General features: G+C 44.3%; 1 protein-coding gene across 5 annotated transcripts in view; it reads left to right on the top strand.

The window, feature by feature from the left end:
* Positions 1-18,572, top strand: part of DOCK10 (dedicator of cytokinesis 10) — a 362,682-nt gene that overhangs the window by 283,838 nt on the left and 60,272 nt on the right. For all 5 annotated transcript variants that reach the window (XM_044290306.1, XM_044290309.1, XM_044290308.1 and 2 more), the window contains exons 32-33: positions 15,992-16,167; positions 16,419-16,535. In XM_044290306.1, the coding sequence (XP_044146241.1) occupies positions 15,992-16,167; positions 16,419-16,535 (293 nt within the window). The remainder of the gene's footprint in view (positions 1-15,991; positions 16,168-16,418; positions 16,536-18,572) is intronic.

The following is an 18,572-nucleotide window of genomic DNA, read 5'->3' as shown; positions in this document are numbered from 1 at the left end:
AAAATTGGAAGATTGGCAGCAACACAGTCAGTCATGCAATAATTGCAGCAGTACATATGTGCAGGTCAATTCTCACCTGTCACCAGATCTTCCATGAAACAGCCATGAAACATTGGCATATCTTCCAAAAAGATTCTCTCTCCAGGCATAAACACTTGCAAAAATGAACATTTCAGCTCAGCTTAAGAAAGGCTTGAGTTGAAGATGAGCTGTCACTCAGGTTGATCATCTTCAGTCATCCTGTGTGGATAGGATTATCAGGACTCTCACAGTTTTTCCTAGGAGTCCTGTCTGGATTAACTCTTTTTATAGCTTTTTGTGTAGAACTCATGCATTAAATCATATAAACCAATATATCACAGCTTCTCTCCCTCTATCATATCCTGTCAGATAGGGCAGCAGAAATCGCCTGACAGGTTTGCTTTCAGAATATTCCAGTTTTAGCAAATAAAGTTTATTTTTTGCAGATCTGTAGCTAGGCATTTCTTCACCTGGGACAAAGACTCAACAGGCCCATCATCTCCTCATTGACATCTAGAATTTGACTACATTTGTCCACCACAACATATATACTGCCCTACCACACACAAACCAGTATCTGGTAGTCTTTGGGCTTGGACTCCCATATTGTTGAATGGATTAGGCAGTGGCTGAGGGACAGGCAACAGAGGGTTGTAGTCAATGGAGTATATTCAGACCAAGGTCTTGTTACCAGTGGAGTACCTCAGGGATCTGTTCTGGGATCCATGTTGTTTAATATATTTATCAGCTAAATTGCAGAAGGCCTCGATGGTAAGGTGTGTCTTTTTGCTGATGACACAAAGATTTGTAACAAGGTTGATGTTCCTGGAGGAATACACTAAATGGAAAAGGATTTAGGAAAACTAGAGGAATGGTCAAAAATCTGGCAACTAAAATTTAATGTTGATAAGTGCAAGATAATGCACCTGGGACGTAAAAACCCAAGAGCAGAATATAAAATCAGTGATACAGTCCTAACCTCAGTATCTGAGGAAAGGGATTTAGGGGTCATTATTTCAGAAGACTTAAAGGTAGGCAGACAATGTCATAGAGCAGCAGGAAATGCTAGCAGAATGCTTGGGTGTATAGGGAGAGGCATTACCAGTAGAAAGAGGGAGGCGCTCATGCCGCTCTACAGAGCACTGGTGAGACCTCATTTGGAGTATTGTGCTCAGTACTGAGACCATATCTTCAGAAGGATATTGATACTTTGGAGAGAGTTCAGAGAAGAGCTACTAAACTGGTACATGGATTGCAGGATAAAACTCACCAGGAAAGATTAAAGGACTCCAACATGTATAGCTTGGAAGAAAGACGAGACAGAGGGGATATGATAGAAACTTTTAAATACATAAAGGGAATCTACAAGGTAAAAGAGGAGATAATATTTAAAAGAAGAAAAACTGCTACAAGAGGACATAGTTTTAAATTAGAGGGGCAAAGGTTTAAAAGTAATATCAGAAAGTATTACTTTACTGAGAGAGTAGTGGATGCATGGAATAGCCTTCCTGCAGAAGTGGTAGCTGCAAATACAGTGAAGGAGTTTAAGCATGCATGGGATAGGCATAAGACCATCCTTCATATAAGATAGGGCCAGGGGCTATCCATAGTATTTAGTATATTGGGCAGACTAGATGGGCCAAATGGTTCCTATCTGCCGACACATTCTATGTTTCTATCCACACACATTCTTAGGACCATTATAGTTTGCACATAGTACCACTATACTGCACGCATAATACTGCTATTTGGCACACATATATAGTAGAGATGAGAGAATCCACGTTGACGAACATCAGGAAAAATTTGATTCGCACTGAATCCGAATTTCCTCACACTTCATGGTAACAAATCACATTTTTTCCTAAAATGGCTGCTGCACGTGTGAGGACATGGAGCAAAGAACTCTGGGAACGAGGGATCACCCACAATGCCATGCATGCAGCCAATCAGAAGTCAGCCAGCCCTGTGATGTCACAGCCCTATAAATAGCCTTAGTCATTTTGGATTCAGCCATTTTCCAGTGTACTTAGTGCAGGGAGAGACTTCAGCAGGCGCTAGGGACAGTGGTATAATAGACTTTGTTGTGCGAAAAATCAATTTACATGTTCAGGGAAAGATTATTCAAGGTGTAGGGAAAGCATAGGGAGGAATCATCCACGCTACAAAAGGAGAACAGGGTGCAATAGGAGAGTGTACAGCCTGGGTAATAGGAGCTTGCGGCACTAATTGGGAATCCAAATTGCAGTTATACTGCTGCTTTTAAGTTGTTTGCACTATATGATACATCACTAATTCCAGCAAATCTTCCTTATGATTGGGTTGCAAGTTGTGTGTGATACAGCCATTTACAGGTTCTGCATTGATTTTAAATTGTTTTACTTTTTTTTTTGCCGTCCCCAATGCACAGAACAGCCGCACAACGGCCGTGTGCATGAGCCCTTAATAGGAAACAAAAGGGAAAAATATATGTCATAATTGCTGTTCAGCAGTGAAGTTACATTGCACTACAGCGATTTATGTGGTGTATTAAAAGGAAATATATGTACGTCCCATTAGTCGTTCTGCGGGGAATTGTGATTGTTATATTTCTTTATTGGGAGTGTAGTAATAGGAAAAAGAGTACAACTTAATTGCCAGCCTGCGATGAATTGTGATCATTTTTTGGGGGGGTTTATTAATCAGAAAAAAAAAATGAATTGTCGTTTAGCGGTAAAGTAACATTGTACTACAGCCAGGTATTATTTTAATTTAATTATTTTATTATACAGTATGTCAGACAGACAGGTGACAAGCCTTTCAAAGGGAACAGGCAGTGGCCAAAATGTTTCTGTCGCAGGTTGCAAAAGAAGGGGGGGGTGGCAGCAGGAATTGCAGCGAGAGGCCTGAGCTCCTGGTGTCATCTAGCGGTTGTGTCTTGACCAGCAACCCAGTAGTGCTTGAATGGTTGACTCGGTCTTCGACTTCACGGCAAGTGACATCAGACACCCTCAGCCAAGAGTTGGTGGGTTCCTCTGACCGGACACTTAGTTGGCATGGCCGGGAGCAGGTCCTGTGCCCCCACCTGTCCTCAACCTTCCTCTGTCATTTTAAGTTCCCTCAGTGCGAGAAGTATTATATACCGTAGGCTCGGCTCGGCGAGGACGAGCTACCAGAGGATAGTCAGCAGCTACTGCCCAGCCAAGATCTGGAGAAGACATCCACCAGAAGACTTGCAAAGATTCCATTCACGTATCATCTCTGTTTTGGATCCACTCCTGTTTTTTTTGTCTTTAGCAATACTGATGCATTACTGACCAAATGCTGACCAAGTGAAGGTGGATGCTCAACGGATAGGATCCGTTTTTTAGGGGTTATTTTTCTGCTGGATCAGAGGAAGTGCAAAATATTCAGCGACGTGTGACACAGTGAGGGGTCTTGTCTGGAAAGGCAGGTATTTGGGCGGTTTTCAGCCAGGTGAGGTCAAATACTGGACCAGAGTTTAAGTGCCGGTCCGGGTTTTGGCAGCACCTGGCTGTCCGTAAATAGGCAGCTGGGCTCAGCAGCTGAGTCTCTGTTTTTGGGATCTGAGGTGTTATCTCGGACTGGAGGGCTGAGACCCATGTACAAGGGGAACAGGCCCCCTAAAGCCTGCTGTGGACTACTGGAGGCAGAACTGCCAACAAGGTGACTTGTACAATATGAACATTCCTTTTGTGTGTGAATTAACACCAAAGACTGCAAAGTGACGTGTTGTTTTGTGCAAAAGAAGGGGGGGGTGGCAGCAGGAATTGCAGCGAGAGGCCTGAGCTCCTGGTGTCATCTAGCGGTTGTGTCTTGACCAGCAACCCAGTAGTGCTTGAATGGTTGACTCGGTCTTCGACTTCACGGCAAGTGACATCAGACACCCTCAGCCAAGAGTTGGTGGGTTCCTCTGACCGGGCACTTAGTTGGCATGGCCCGGGAGCAGGTCCTGTGCCCCCACCTGTCCTCCACCTTCCTCTGTCATTTTAAGTTCCCTCAGTGCGAGAAGTATTATATACCGTAGGCTCGGCGAGGACGAGCTACCAGAGGATAGTCAGCAGCTACTGCCCAGCCAAGATCTGGAGAAGACATCCACCAGAAGACTTGCAAAGATTCCATTCACGTATCATCTCTGTTTTGGATCCACTCCTGTTTTTTTTGTCTTTAGCAATACTGATGCATTACTGACCAAATGCTGACCAAGTGAAGGTGGATGCTCAACGGATAGGATCCGTTTTTTAGGGGTTATTTTTCTGCTGGATCAGAGGAAGTGCAAAATATTCAGCGACGTGTGACACAGTGAGGGGTCTTGTCTGGAAAGGCAGGTATTTGGGCGGTTTTCAGCCAGGTGAGGTCAAATACTGGACCAGAGTTTAAGTGCCGGTCCGGGTTTTGGCAGCACCTGGCTGTCCGTAAATAGGCAGCTGGGCTCAGCAGCTGAGTCTCTGTTTTTGGGATCTGAGGTGTTATGCCGGACTGGAGGGCTGAGACCCATGTACAAGGGGAACAGGCCCCCTAAAGCCTGCTGTGGACTACTGGAGGCAGAACTGCCAACAAGGTGACTTGTACAATATGAACATTCCTTTTGTGTGTGAATTAACACCAAAGACTGCAAAGTGACGTGTTGTTTTGGGCAACTGCCACAAGTGTGAATAAACAATGAAGTTTGAGTTAAGAACTTGTATTTTGCCTCTGTACTGCATCCGCTTACCCTATCTACCAGAGCGAAACCCCACAATTGATGAAGAATGCGGGCAATCGCTGTGAGGCTGTCCTGAAGGCTGAAATATTTTAGTTTTTTTTCCGGGCACGGTTGTATGTCTTACATCAAACCAACGAGATTCCAACCCGTGTCCCTCGACAAAATGGAAGCTGTTGTGAAAGCCATCGTGGAGGCAGCAGCAGGAGGCTAATAAGCAGCATCAAGAAACAAACCAGCTGCTGTTAAAACATGTGATTGCTTTACAGGCGGCAGAAGCATCCCAGAGCGTCCACGATGCCCAGAAAGCGGTCCGTGTGGCGATCCCCAAGATGACCCCCTCAGATGACGTAGAAACCTATCTGACAGTGTTCAAAAAGGTGGCCGTGATGGAGAAGCTACCCCAAAATCCGTTCCTGGCATCCGGACCCCAGCAGGTGTATTTCAACTTACCGGACGATCAAGCGGCCGATTACCCGACAGTAAAGGGTGAGATTATGGCAAGACTGGGGGTGAATGTGTTTGTCCGGGCCGAGCGGGTGCATTAGTGGGAGTGTAACCCGGCTGAACCCGCGAGACCTCAGTATTATGATCTATTGCACCTGTTGCAAAAATGGCTGCAGCCTGACGTGCCGAGTTCCACTGCTATGCTGTGTATTCTGGAGGGCTTTGCCATACCCTCTCCAGCACTGGATCGGCCAGGTGTCTCCTGGTAATGCCCTTGAGATGATGGACCTGGTGAAACGCTATGAGGCTTCAAGGAATCTACAGGCGGATTCTTTTGGGAGGGGGGCAGTCAAACCCTGGAAATCTCCACCCCAGACCTGGCGAATTGTACCAACAAAACCCACCTGGGATGTACCCCCTAAGGACCCGGCTCCAATAGTCTGCTGGCTTCGTCAGGGCTTACTGTCCCCGTCTGGGTGAGCCCATAGACATTAACTATGGCTACCGCCACTCATTATATGCCAGGAAGCTGTGTGCCTCCGGTACCCCAGAGACTACAGACAACAACCACTTGTACCAGGTGGAAGTAGGAAAAACTCTGGTGGTGGCGTTGCTGGACTCAGGTAGTCTAGTGTCCCTGGTAAGGGCTACACTGGTATGGCCCGCTGAGTATACTGGCCGGAAAGTCAGGGTAATGTGTATTCATGGAGACTTAAAAGACTACCCCACCGCTATGGTGTCTCTATCCACGGTTACCGGCAGGTGGACCCACAAGGTGGCCGTCGCCACCAATCTACACTATGAACTAATAATAGAGGAGAGGCTTCCCTGCACTGTGGCCTGCTAAGAGAATTACCGATACCCATGAGACAGGGGTAACCCTAGCAGAGTGGCCCTGCTCAGGGGGGAGGCCAGAACCCTGGGAACCCGAGACCGAAGGGCCAGTGGTAGGGGTGACCGCCACTTCAGTGGAAGAGGGGGAGACAAACCCGCTAAGTGTGATGGTGGGAGACGTGGAGGACTTGCTGCCGGGTCCTGAATTGGCAGACCTCAATGTCTCCGGGGATAATTTTGGTACCACCCAACGTCAGGACCCAACCCTATCTCGAGCCTGGGAAAATGTATTAATAGTAGATGGTGAACCACAACAACCTAGGGCAGTCAGTGTTTCCCCGTTTTGTGGTTCATCAGGATATGTTGTATCGGGTAAACCAACTATGGGTGAGCCTGTTGAACATTTGGTAGTCCCTAAGGTTTATCGCAAACTCGTGTTAGATCTAGCCCACCAACACGTTCTCGGGGGTCACCTGGGGCTGCAGAAATCTCAGAATCGTATTCTACAGCGGTTTTACTGGCCTAGCATATTCAGAGAGGTGGAAGAATTTTGTAAGTCTTGCCCAACCTGCCAGATAACTAGCCCCCAGCCACATTTCCATAATCCCCTAGTACCTCTCCCAATTATTGAGGTACCGTTTGACCAAATAGCTATGGATCTGATAGGCCCAGTACTAAAGTCCACCAGAGGGCATAAACATATCTTAGTCATCCTAGACTACACCACTCTGCCACTGCGACATACCTCGGCCAAACTCATAGCTAAGGAGTTAATGGAGATGTTTTCCTGAGTAGGATTACCAAAAGAGGTCCTGACCGACCAGGAGACGCCTTTTGTGTCCAAGGTGATGAGGGAAGTCTGTAAGTTGCTGCACATAAAACAACTACGGACATCCATTTACCATCAACAAACGGACGGTCTGGTAGAAAGGTTTAACCAAACGTTAAACAATATGTTGCGAAGGGTAGTGTCTAAAGATGTGAAGGAATGGGACCACCTCCTGCCCTATCTCATGTTCGCAGTGCGAAAAGTACCCCAGGCCTCTACTGGGTTCTCGCCCTTTGAACTGATATATGGCAGACACCCTCGCGGTCTCTTGGACGTGGCCAAAGAGGTGTGGGAAAAACAACCCACTCCACATAAAAGTGTCATTGAGGACGTTACCCAGATGCAAGATTGGATAGAGACAGTGTTGCCTCTTGTTAGGGAGCATATGGAGGCAGCTCAGCGAGCCCAGTGTCGGGTCTATAATCGGCAGGCCTGGGTCTGGATCTTTAACCTGGGTGAACGGGTTTTGGTTTTGGTGCTGACTGTGGACAGTAAGTTCCTGGCTAGGTGGCAGGGGCCCTACGAGGTACTCGAGAAAATTGGAGAAGTAAACTACAAGGCACAACAGCCAGGGCGACGAAAGTCGGAGCAGGTTTACCATGTGAATTTACTCAAACCGTGGAAAGACAGGGAAACCTGTACTGAAGACAGCCCGTAGCCAGGTTTTCTATGAGAATAGGTTCCGGACCCTCTGTCTGATGCAAGAGAAGCGGCTGCCACAGTAAAAATTGCTGACAACCTCTCCTTTAAACAGACTCAGGAGGCCAGGGAGTTCGTTAGTCGGAACACGGCTGTCTTCTTGGACCTCCCTGGATGCACTTTCATAATCCAGCACGACATTGTCACTGAGCCCCAGGCAAAAGTCCAGTTACAACCATACCGGGTACCCGAAGCTCGGCGACAAGCCATCTCGGAGGAGGTGCAGCTAATGTTGCAGCTAGACGTCATTGAGGAGTCAAAAAGTGAGTGGGCTAGTCCTATAGTATCGATACCCAAGCCAGACAGGACGTTACGGTTCTGTATCGATTTCCGCAAACTAAATGAGATTTCCAAATTTGATGCGTAACCCATGCCTCATTTTTCTGTTTTGGACCTCACCAAAGGGTACTGGCAGGTACCCTTAACAGAGGCTGCCAAAGAAAAAGCTGCCTTCATCACACCAGAGGGGCCGTATCAGTATAAGGTGTTACCCTTTGGTCTGCACGGCGCCCCCGTCACTCTTCAACGGCTCATGGACATTATGCTTCGGCTTACCTGGACGATATTGTCATCCACAGTACCGACTGGGAAAGTCACCTACCCAAGGTGCAGGCTATAGTGGACTCCCTTCGGAAGGCTGAACTAACCGCTAACCCGAAAAAATTTGCAATAGGGTTAGAGGAGACTAAGTACCCGGGGTATGTCATTGTGGAGTCATCAAACTACAAGTAAACAAAAGAGGCGATAAGAAATTGGCCCCGACCTGTCACCACTAGGCAAGTAAAGTCATTCCTGGGAATGGTGGGCTATTACATGAGATTTGTTCCCCACTTTGCTACGGTGGCCGTGCCATTGACAGGGCTCTTGAAGGGACACAAGTCAGTGATGGTTCGCTGGGATAATCGGGCGGAAGAGGCTTTCTCCTCTTTGAAGTCAGCCCTGTGTGGGTCCCCGGTTTTGGTGACGCCCGACTTCAGGACTGTCTCAGGAAGTCAACGGGGGGGGGGGGGGGGAGCATCCCGTTGACTTCCTCAGCCGTAAGCTCACTGCACACTGCAGCTGAGACCAGGTATAGTATAGTAGAGAGAGAGTGCCTGGCCATTAAGTGGGCACTCGAGTCTCTCCGCTATTATTTGTTGAGAACATTCCGCCTGGTGACTGAATACTCGTCTCTCAAGTGGATGAGCGAGGCAGAAGACAGAAATGCCTGGGTCACCAGATGGTTTCTGTCCTTAAAAAACTTTACGTTTTCGGTGGAACACAGGGCAGGCCAGTTACAGGGAAATGCGGATGCCCTGTCCCCGGTACACTGTCTGGCGTGTGTTTACCCCCTCAGGGTTCAACAAAGAGGGGGGGTTATGTGACACAGTTAGGGGTTTTGTCTGGAAAGGCAGGTATTTTCCTCCCAACATGGACGGCAGGGCTGGTTTCCAGCCAGGTAAGGTCAAATACTGGACCAGAGTTTAAGTGCCAGTCTGGGTTTTGGCAGCACCTGGCTGTCCTTAAATAGGCAGCTGGGCTCAGCAGCTGAGTCTCTTTTTTTGGTATCTGAGGCTTTGTGCCATGCTGGAGGGCTGAGAGCTGCATGCTGGGGAAACAGGCCCCCAAAAGCCTGCTGTGGACTACTGAAGGCAGAACTGCCAACAAGGTGACTTGTACAATATGAACTTTCCATTTGTGTGTGAATTAACACCAAAGAATGCAAAGTGACGTGTTGTTTTGTGCAACACTGAAGTTTGAGTTAAGAACTTGTATTTTGCCTCTGTACTGCGTCCGCTTACTCTATCTACCAGAGCAAAACCCCACAAACGTCAATACAAACTTACTGCTGACACCCTCTCCACCCTGTCAGGGGGCTCTACTTGTATAAGCGTTTAATAGAACAGGTTCTGTAGACATCTATTTGGAATCAGCTGATGACGGTATAAAAGGAGTGCGCTTTTTCAAGCTATAGTAGGATCTTGGGCCTCTGCATGGTTCTTTATACCGTGTGTGCCGCTAACATCGACCTGTAAGGCTTTCACACTTATTTGGTCAATTTTGGCCCTGTAATTGATGAAATAAGTGAAGTGTGCAGTGATTCTAAGAGCGACGCCTGTCATCTGCATGTCATACTGACTCACAGTATTGTTTAACTACCACAACAGACTCCCTATGCGTGTTACTGCAAGGCAAGTGTTCTACATCACTATACAGGCTCTCTGCTGCCAGGAAATTGCTGTTTTTAATGTAATACATCACGAATAAATTCAGATCAAATCGAATCTTTTCGGAAAATTCGGCAAACCGACCGAATCGATTTTTTTAGAAATTCGCTCATCTCTAATATATAGCACTACTACTGTATATGATACACACACATTACACAACTTGTGTTATGTGGTAATAACTCTGGAATGATTTTATTTATCCAAGCCATTCTGAGATTGGTTTCTTGTGATACATTGTACTTCATGTAAATGGTAAATTTGAGTCCATTACCCACTTTTTTAAGGACCAGTCCAGTTATCAAAGCAGAACTCCCACAAACATTTTTATCCTCTGTCCTGTTAGAAATTTGCATGATGTAAACTGTAGTGAAGTTAATATTCATACCAGTGGCTGTTGTTGTGAGTGTCCCCCCCCCCCCCCCCCCATCCTTTGTGCTTTTCAGCTGTGTCATTGATCCGCACTTTCCAAATAACACAGCGTCTTATGTGTGGACAGGAAGTCAGTTTCTCTATGTCAGTCTCATAGGAATAAATAGAGAAGTAACTGACTTCCTTTGCTGTGTCAGTTGGAGATCAGAGTGCTGGTCACATGACACAGCTGAGGATCAAAAGGGACAGGATATCTCACAGATACAGTCACTGGTGAGAAGATTACATTCACTACAGTTTACATTATGCACTTTTCTAAAAGATCAGAGAATACAAATTTTTGTGGGAGTACTTGAAGTCACTTTGTGACTACATAGTAGAAACCACTCATAAATTATGCCATTTTAAAAACTACACCCTTCAAGTTATTCAAAACTGATTTTACAAACTTTTCTAACTATTTAGGTGTTCCGAAAGAGTTAAAAGAAAATGTAGATGACGATTTTAAATTTCACTTTTTTTGGCCGATTTTCCACTTTAAGGGCTCTTTCACACGAGCTTGTTCTCTGTGGGAATCACACTCCATGTGAGAGAGGGATCGTGCATTCTGGACTTAGGAAGCGCACAACATTATCATGATTGATAATGCTGTGTGCCTCTGCGTGACCTTTCTGTAACGGAATCATACTGACATTTTAATGTCAGTATGATTCCATTACAGAAAGGTCATGCAGAGGCACACAACATTATTAGTCATGATAATGCCATACGTTTCCTAAGTCCAGAGCGCACAATCCCACTCTCGCACACAGCGTGATTCCTGCAAGGGACACGCTCATGTGAAAGAGCCCTAATCCATTTTTCCTGTAATACACTGACAGCATGCCTATGAGACCCAGCCAGGGAGCTGGATCTCATAGGCTTCTGTAGTAGGCAAGCCCCGATGCCTGTGTAAAGCATCGGGCTGCCATACCAGCCATCAGCTCCCTGTCACCGCAGCATGGGAATCCGATGGGGTGGGGGAGGATGCCAATACCCTCTGCAAACCCTGTGCATGCCATAGTCAGCATTGACTGCAGCATACAAGGAGTTAATATGCTGGCATCTTTTCCTGCAGGTGCTCAGCTGTCAGGAACAGCCGGGCCCCTGCTGGTGATCGAGCAGGCGCAGCTACTGCACCCACCTGTCAGAACCCCATACATTGACTTAAAGGGATTCTCCAAGAATTAAGAAAATGAAAATACTTAAATATTACTTTATTATAAATATATTCCCAAATACCTTTCATTAGTTATAATGTCTTGTTTTTTTCTGGGTGGCAATGATTATGAGAAATAAAATGGCCGCCATCCTATTAGTTCACACAAAACCTGTCCTAATCACACAACAGGACAAGTTACTTCACAACACTGAGCTAAAGAGCTGCCTCATCCTCCTCCTCTCTACTTGTCAGGGATTATGATCCTGAAAACAGCTGAATCTCTGTGGGAATGAAGTTCATGAGAAGACATGAAGTACAGAGAGGAGGGTGGGGATGTGGCTGATGAGCAGCAGCACTTGTATGCAGTCTCCATTACCACAGTCTGTCCTGTCCGTCCTCCCTGTACTTCATGTTTCCTCACGAACTCCATTCCTTCAGAGATTCAGCTGAAGATCTTATCAGCTGTATTCAGGATCATAATCCCTGGCAAGTAAAGCAGAGAGGAAGATGAGGAAGCTCTTTAGCTAAGTGTCCTGAAGTAACTTGTTCTACTGTGTGATTAGAACAGGTTTTGTGTGTACTTTTGTGTGTAGGACGGCGGCAATTTTATTTCCCCTGATGATTGCTCCCCATGCAAAAGTTTGGGCGCCCATGGTCAAAATTACTGTTACTGTGAACAGTTGCGCAAGTTGAAAATGAAATGATCTCCAAAAGGGCATTAAGTTAAAGATGAAACACACTTTTCAGTATATTAAGGAATATCAGTATATTATTTTTGTTTTGTACAATTTTAGAGTGAAAAAGGGAAAGGAATACCTTGTAAAATTATGGGAACCCAAACAGATTTGAGCGCTCATATAACTTTGACTGAGGTCTTAGACCTTAACCCCTTAAGGACCCTGCCATATTCTTAAGGACCAGGCCATTTTTTGCAAATCTGACGTGTCACTTTATGTGGTGATAACTTTAAAACGCTTTTACTTATCCAGGCCATTCTGAGATTTTTTTTCTCGTCACAGATTGTACTTCATGACAGTGGTGAAATGAAGTTAAAAATATATTTTTATTAATAAAAAAGCTAATTTCAATTTCTCTACTTTTATAATAGATAGTAATACCTCCAAAAAAAGTTATTACTTTACATTCCCTATATGTCTACTACATGTTTAGATCATTTTGTTAATACCATTTTATTTTTTGGGGACGTTAGAAGGTTTAGAAGTTTAGAACCAAATCTTGAAATTTTTCAGAAAATTTACAAAACCCACTTTTTAAGGACCAGTTCAGGTCTGAGGTCACTTTGTGAGGCTTACATAATAGAAACCACCTAAAAATTTTAGAAACTACACCCCTCAAGGTATTCAAAACTGATTTTACAAACTTTGTTAACCCTTTAGGTGTTCCACAAGAATTAATTGAAAATTAAATTTCTGAATTTCACTGTTTTGGCAGATTTTCCATTTTAATAAAACAAAATTCCAATAACAAAGCAAGGATTAACAGACAAAAAACTCCATATTTATTGCCCTGATTCAGTAATTTACAGAAACACCCCATATGTGGTCATAAACTTCTGTACAGGCACACAGCATTGCACAGAAGGAAAGGAACGCCATATGGTTTTTGGAAGGCAGATTTTGCTGGACTTGTTTTTTGACACCATGTCCCATTTGAAGCCCCCCTGATGCACCCCTAGAGAGACACTCCAAAAAAAGTGACCCCATTTTGGAAAACTACGGGATAAGGTGGCGATTTTGTTGGTACTATTTTAGGGTACATTTTTGGGGCTGGATCTCACAGGCTCTCCCAGAAGGCAGCCACGATGCCTAAGGAAGGCATCATGCTACCTTCCATGCCATCGGGTCCCCATCACAGCAGTGCGGGGACTCGATGGCTGCTTCCTTCCTGCACGGACATCGCACGTGCCGCGGTCAGCGCTGACCGCGGCTGTACAGGGGCAATGTGCCAGGATCAGTGATGTACGTCATAGGTCCTTAAGGGGTTAAATAGCCTGCTAGGCTTAAGGCTTGTTTACAATTATCGTTAGGAAAGGCCAGGTGATCCAAATTTTATAAATAACCAGACTCTTCTAACCTTGTCACAAAAAAGCAGCCATTGGTTCTTCTAAGCAGCTGCCTAGCACTCTGAAAATGAAACTAGTTGTTGAGGCCCAAAAAGCAGGAGAAGGCTATAAGAAGATAACAAAGCGTTTTCAGGTTGCCATTTCCTCAGTTTGAAATGTAATAAAAAAAATTGCAGAGACAGCAGCTCGTAATATTACTAGAAAGGCAAATCAGAACCCATGCTTGATTGTAAAAGACCCCCAGTAAGATTTAGCAGACTCTGAAGTTGCAGTACTTTGTTCTGCTGTTCAGTGACACCTGCACAATTATGGCTTTCATGGAAGAGTCATTAGAAAAGTTCAGCATCAGAAGTTTGCAGAAGAACATCTAAAGAAGCCTGATGCATTGTAGAAAAAAGTCCTGTGGGCCATTGAAGTTATACTCTTAGAACTCTTTGGCCACAGTCAGCAAAGGTATATTTGGAGGGCACTGAATTTAATGAAAAGAACACCACTCCAACCAGTATTCAGGGGGTGGATCAATCAGGCTTTTGGGTTGTTGTCACGGCTGAGGATGGGGAAAACCCTCAGCCGTGTAATACCATGAGATGTTAGTGGCTGCTCGGCCAGGACCACAGAATTAGGGAGCAGGTCACCTCCTAACGCATCCCTAATCCGACCCTAACTCCTAGCTGCATGAGCCGACCTTGAAGGTAGGAGGGCCCATGCTCAGGAACCTCGGATCCCTACTCACCCTCCGCCGATCCCTGAACTAGGAGCTGGGTAGACCACCTGTTCCTCCTGGATGCGGAGAAACAGGAGTCTAAACTGGCCGAGCTGCAATGGGGTGTACACATAAACAGACTATGGATATGGTAGGAGAGTGAAAGACTTCCACCTCTACCTGGCACAGACACACTGACTGGATCCCTGGACACAAGTGCTGGCTGTCCACACACAAACATAAAAAGACACAGCACACATAAACACACAGGGACCCAGAACCATAGCTGCAATAATAACAGACACCACATAGACATAAACTTAACATCACATAAACATATTGTATAACAATTTATGACCACAAGGGTGGCCCTCACTGGCAGATGGTATATGGGACCAGGAGAGTTCCTCCAGCTTACTACAAGGCTGGAGTACCCCTCAGACATCAGGTCTTAACTGAGGCTTTATAGCCCATGTAGTCACACCCACAATCAAACACACCCAGTGCACACACACACTAGGAAGGAAGTTAACCCTTCCAACACCAGGGAAGGGAAGACATCAACTTAAAGGGGAAGTGCACACAACTCAAACCCTGTGCACACCAAACAGGGAATGTGCACACATACACACTGGAGCTGTTACCGCTGGCAACGACATGCGTGGCAACCATGTCCTGGGAGTCAGCCAAAAGGCCGAGCCGAGACACTGCCACCACATGTACAATATAGAACACGTTGCCACGGGCAGCCACCAGTGAAGGGAAATGTCACAGTGCACACACCTAAACCTCGTGCACACCAAACAAAGAGAGGTTGCCAGGTGCAACCGCATACCTATTGCAGCAAGCTGCCTAGCACCGCTCAGGCTGCTCTGCTGCCACATAAACAATGTTGCCAGCGGCAACCACAGGTGAGGCAACAAACTTTAGCCCTCACCTGTGATTGACAACAAAACCAAGACTGCAGGCAACTGCTTGCGGTTACAGGAGTCACGACCATGACCATGGTCGTGACAGTTGTGTTGCAGCAAATGGCACAGGGAACATTTCTCAGGTAGAGGGAAGAATGGATTCAATGAAATTCCAGCAAATTCTTGCACCAACTGTAGTTGAAAAGTTGCTGAAGTTGAAAACAGGATGGCTTCTACAAATGGATAATGATTCTAAACACACCTCAAAATCTACAATAGACTACCTCAAAAGGCACAAGCTGAAGGTTTTACCATGGCCCTCATAGTTCCCTGATCTGAACATTGTAGAAAACCTGTGGATAGACCTCAAAAGAGCAGTTTATGCAAGTTGGCCCAGGAATCTCATAGAACTGGAAGACTTTTGCAAGAAAGAATTTATGAAAATCCTGCAAACAAGAATTGAAAGACTCTTGGCTGGCTACAGAAACCATGTGCAAGCTGTAATACTTGCAAGAGGCAGTGCTACTAGGTGTTGACCATGCAGGGTGCCCAAACTTTTGCCTCGGGTCCTCAGGACAAAAAAATAAAAATGTTGCTTAAAATGCAAAGGGAATGTATCATGTTTAGCTGTATGCCTTTTGAAGATCATTTCAACTTCAACTTACTTAACTGTTCGCAGTAACAGTAATTTTGAACAGGGGTGCCCAAACTTTTGCATGCCAATATACCCTTTACAAAACAGTTATCTGAACTGTACTGTGCATGACCAGAATACATTTTCATCCTCTGGAAGTTCCTAATTGAATGACAGAAAGCAGCAATCTTGAAAACAGTGAGAAATTAACACACAAAATATATTGGCAAATTGCATAACTTTTTAGTATACAAAAAAGAACATTTATTTGCTAAAACTGTATACCCCTTTCATAATGTATAAGAAACAACAAATGCAATTGTAATAACTGTATTTTTTTTAATGAAGACATGCCAGAGTACACCTTAACCGATGACTTCTGTCGGAAGCACTTTTTGATCGGCATACTACTCAGAGAGGTTGGTTTTGCGTTGCAAGAAGACCAGGATATCCGGCACCTAGCCCTGACAGCCCTGAAGAACATCATGGCTAAGCACGCTTTTGATGATAGATATACAAAGAAGGTAGCTTGTCCATTCTTTGCTTCTCTCAAACTGCACTAACACCTCTTCACTGGAGATATGCTCAGAAACTAGCTAAACATTTTGCGAATGTGAAGGTGGTAGACCATAGTCTTTCAAACCAGTCCTATGTTCCATATATTCATATATCTTGTATGTTAATGAGATTTTTAAAATACAATTTGGTTGAGACTCTCATTCCAGCTGTAATTTCCCTACAGTAGTTTATGAAAATGTTCTCCTTGTCTTTTTAGGAAAAGCAAGCTCAGATAGCGATTTTATATTTACCTCTCTATGGTATACTCCTGGATAACATGGCCCGAATATTCATGAAAGACTTTTTTCCATTCTCAATTAATACATCCAACCAGGTAAGTTTGGAAAATACCCTTGCCAGAGGATAGGGAGTCGGTAAAAAGTTGGTGCTTGATGCTTTCTGATCTGGTTCCATGCAAATATTGTAAAAAGTGCAGCTTCTATTGACACTGGAGAAACGACCATAGTGGTGAACATCAGCTCTGTATTTTTATGTATTTTAAGTACACTTTTATTTACATATAGTATTAAATCTTATAATAATACATAGAAAAATATGTATTTGCTTAATATGTATCAATTTATTTAATTTGTACAGCTATTTTTCTATTATGGGAAAGGTATATTCTTCCATTGGTTTTTTTCTTAGCGGCTCAGTGGTTAGCAGTGTTGTCCTCCTTGATTACAATCCAATCAAACACATCATCTACATGCAGTTAGTACGTTGTCATCGTCTATGTGTGACTTTCCTCCAGGAACTCCAGTTTCACCTCACAGTCTAAATACAAATTATGTGGCTTCCTTTAAAATATAAATATTAGGGGCACAATTATTATTTAGCTTGAATTACACAATATAGGGCTTGCTGCGATTTTCATGCAATGCACCAGTGATGCGTGAAAATCACTGCTCACAGCCCCATTGGATTGAAAGGGTCCGGATTCAGTGCGGGTGCAATGCGTTCCGCTCACGCATTGCACCCGCACTGAATTTTCATCCGTGTAAAAGGGGCCTAACAGTTTTAATAAAGGTGTTGTCCCATGACCATGACTCTGGGGGTTCCACTACTGAGGCCCTTGCCAATCATCAAATGCGGACCAAAAATACATTCATGTGCATGAACCTGAATGGTGGCTGGCCCTGAGTGCTGCTGCTGTCGTGAATGCGCACTGCTGCTCCATTCAGCTTTATGGTACTGCCAGGGATAACCAAGAGGTATCTATAGCAATACCATAGATCAGGGGTGTACAACCCGCAGCCCTCAGAGCCTAGGTTTGTGGTTCCCATCATGCAGGACAGAAACACGGCTGATTATGCGATCAGCTGTATTTCTGCCTGGTGAGCCGCACTGCGCTGGATTACAGCTTTAGTTCCTGCACTCTAGCAGGAAAAGGTCGGGTCACCGACTATCAGTGACAGTTGGGAAGCCAAGGAGAAGACAGCAGCAATTTATCAGCACTTCTGCCTTCTCCTCAGATGGGTGAGCGCTATGCAGTTTGAACCTGGCGATCACATGCAGAGTGCAGAGCAGTAGACTCTGATCAGCTCTGCCTTGTACAAAGCCCCCACAAGTGACTGGTTTCCCCTGTAACTAGGGCTCCTTTTACAAAAAAAAAAAAATTTGTCTCATTGTCTGAAAAATGATATATTTATTAAAACATCAAAGCATAAAATACAAATACAAGAAAAAAAACTCAAAAAATGCTAACAAAAATGTCTGTGTTCCCTAGAGGTCTTTTAAAGACCTCTTATGGAACATATTATGTGGCAAAAATATATTTAATAAAAGAAAATGCTAAAAAAAAATATAACATCAAAATAAATTTGTCAATAAAGCAATAAAGCAATTATAAAAAAATATATATATTTTTTTTATAAAATACAAATAAAAGAAAAAATGAAAAGTGCAAAACAAAAAACAAAGTGTCAATGCCCCCAAAAGTTCTTTTTATGACATCTTGGAGGACATATTACGTAGTCAAAACTACCAACACAAAATAGGGAACTAATTATAATAATTTATTTTGGTGTCAGTTTGCATATTTAAAGAATAAGGAGTTATACTTAAAAAAAACTACTTTTTTAAAAAATATTTGGTACAGTCTTCCCCAAATAAAACTAAAAAATATATTATAAAGCCCTGTGTGTTTAAAAAAAAAATTGCAAAAATTATTTTAGTAGTCCAACAAATGAAATAGTTACAACTGTTTGACCCACTTGCACTAAATCATAAAAACATGTCTGGTCATTAGGACCTTTTCAGGGCTGGTCATTAAAGGGTTAACCAATGAGCGCTTTCCCCGCTAGTAAGGGAAAAGGCTTGCTGGCTATTGCAGGGCCTCTATAACTGGGGGCAGGAGGAGGTAATAACC

This window comes from Bufo gargarizans, chromosome 4 (assembly GCF_014858855.1).
Source record: "Bufo gargarizans isolate SCDJY-AF-19 chromosome 4, ASM1485885v1, whole genome shotgun sequence".
NCBI lineage: Eukaryota > Metazoa > Chordata > Amphibia > Anura > Bufonidae > Bufo > Bufo gargarizans.
The sequence above is the reverse complement of the archived record's forward strand: the minus strand, read 5'-3'. Positions and strand labels throughout refer to the sequence as shown.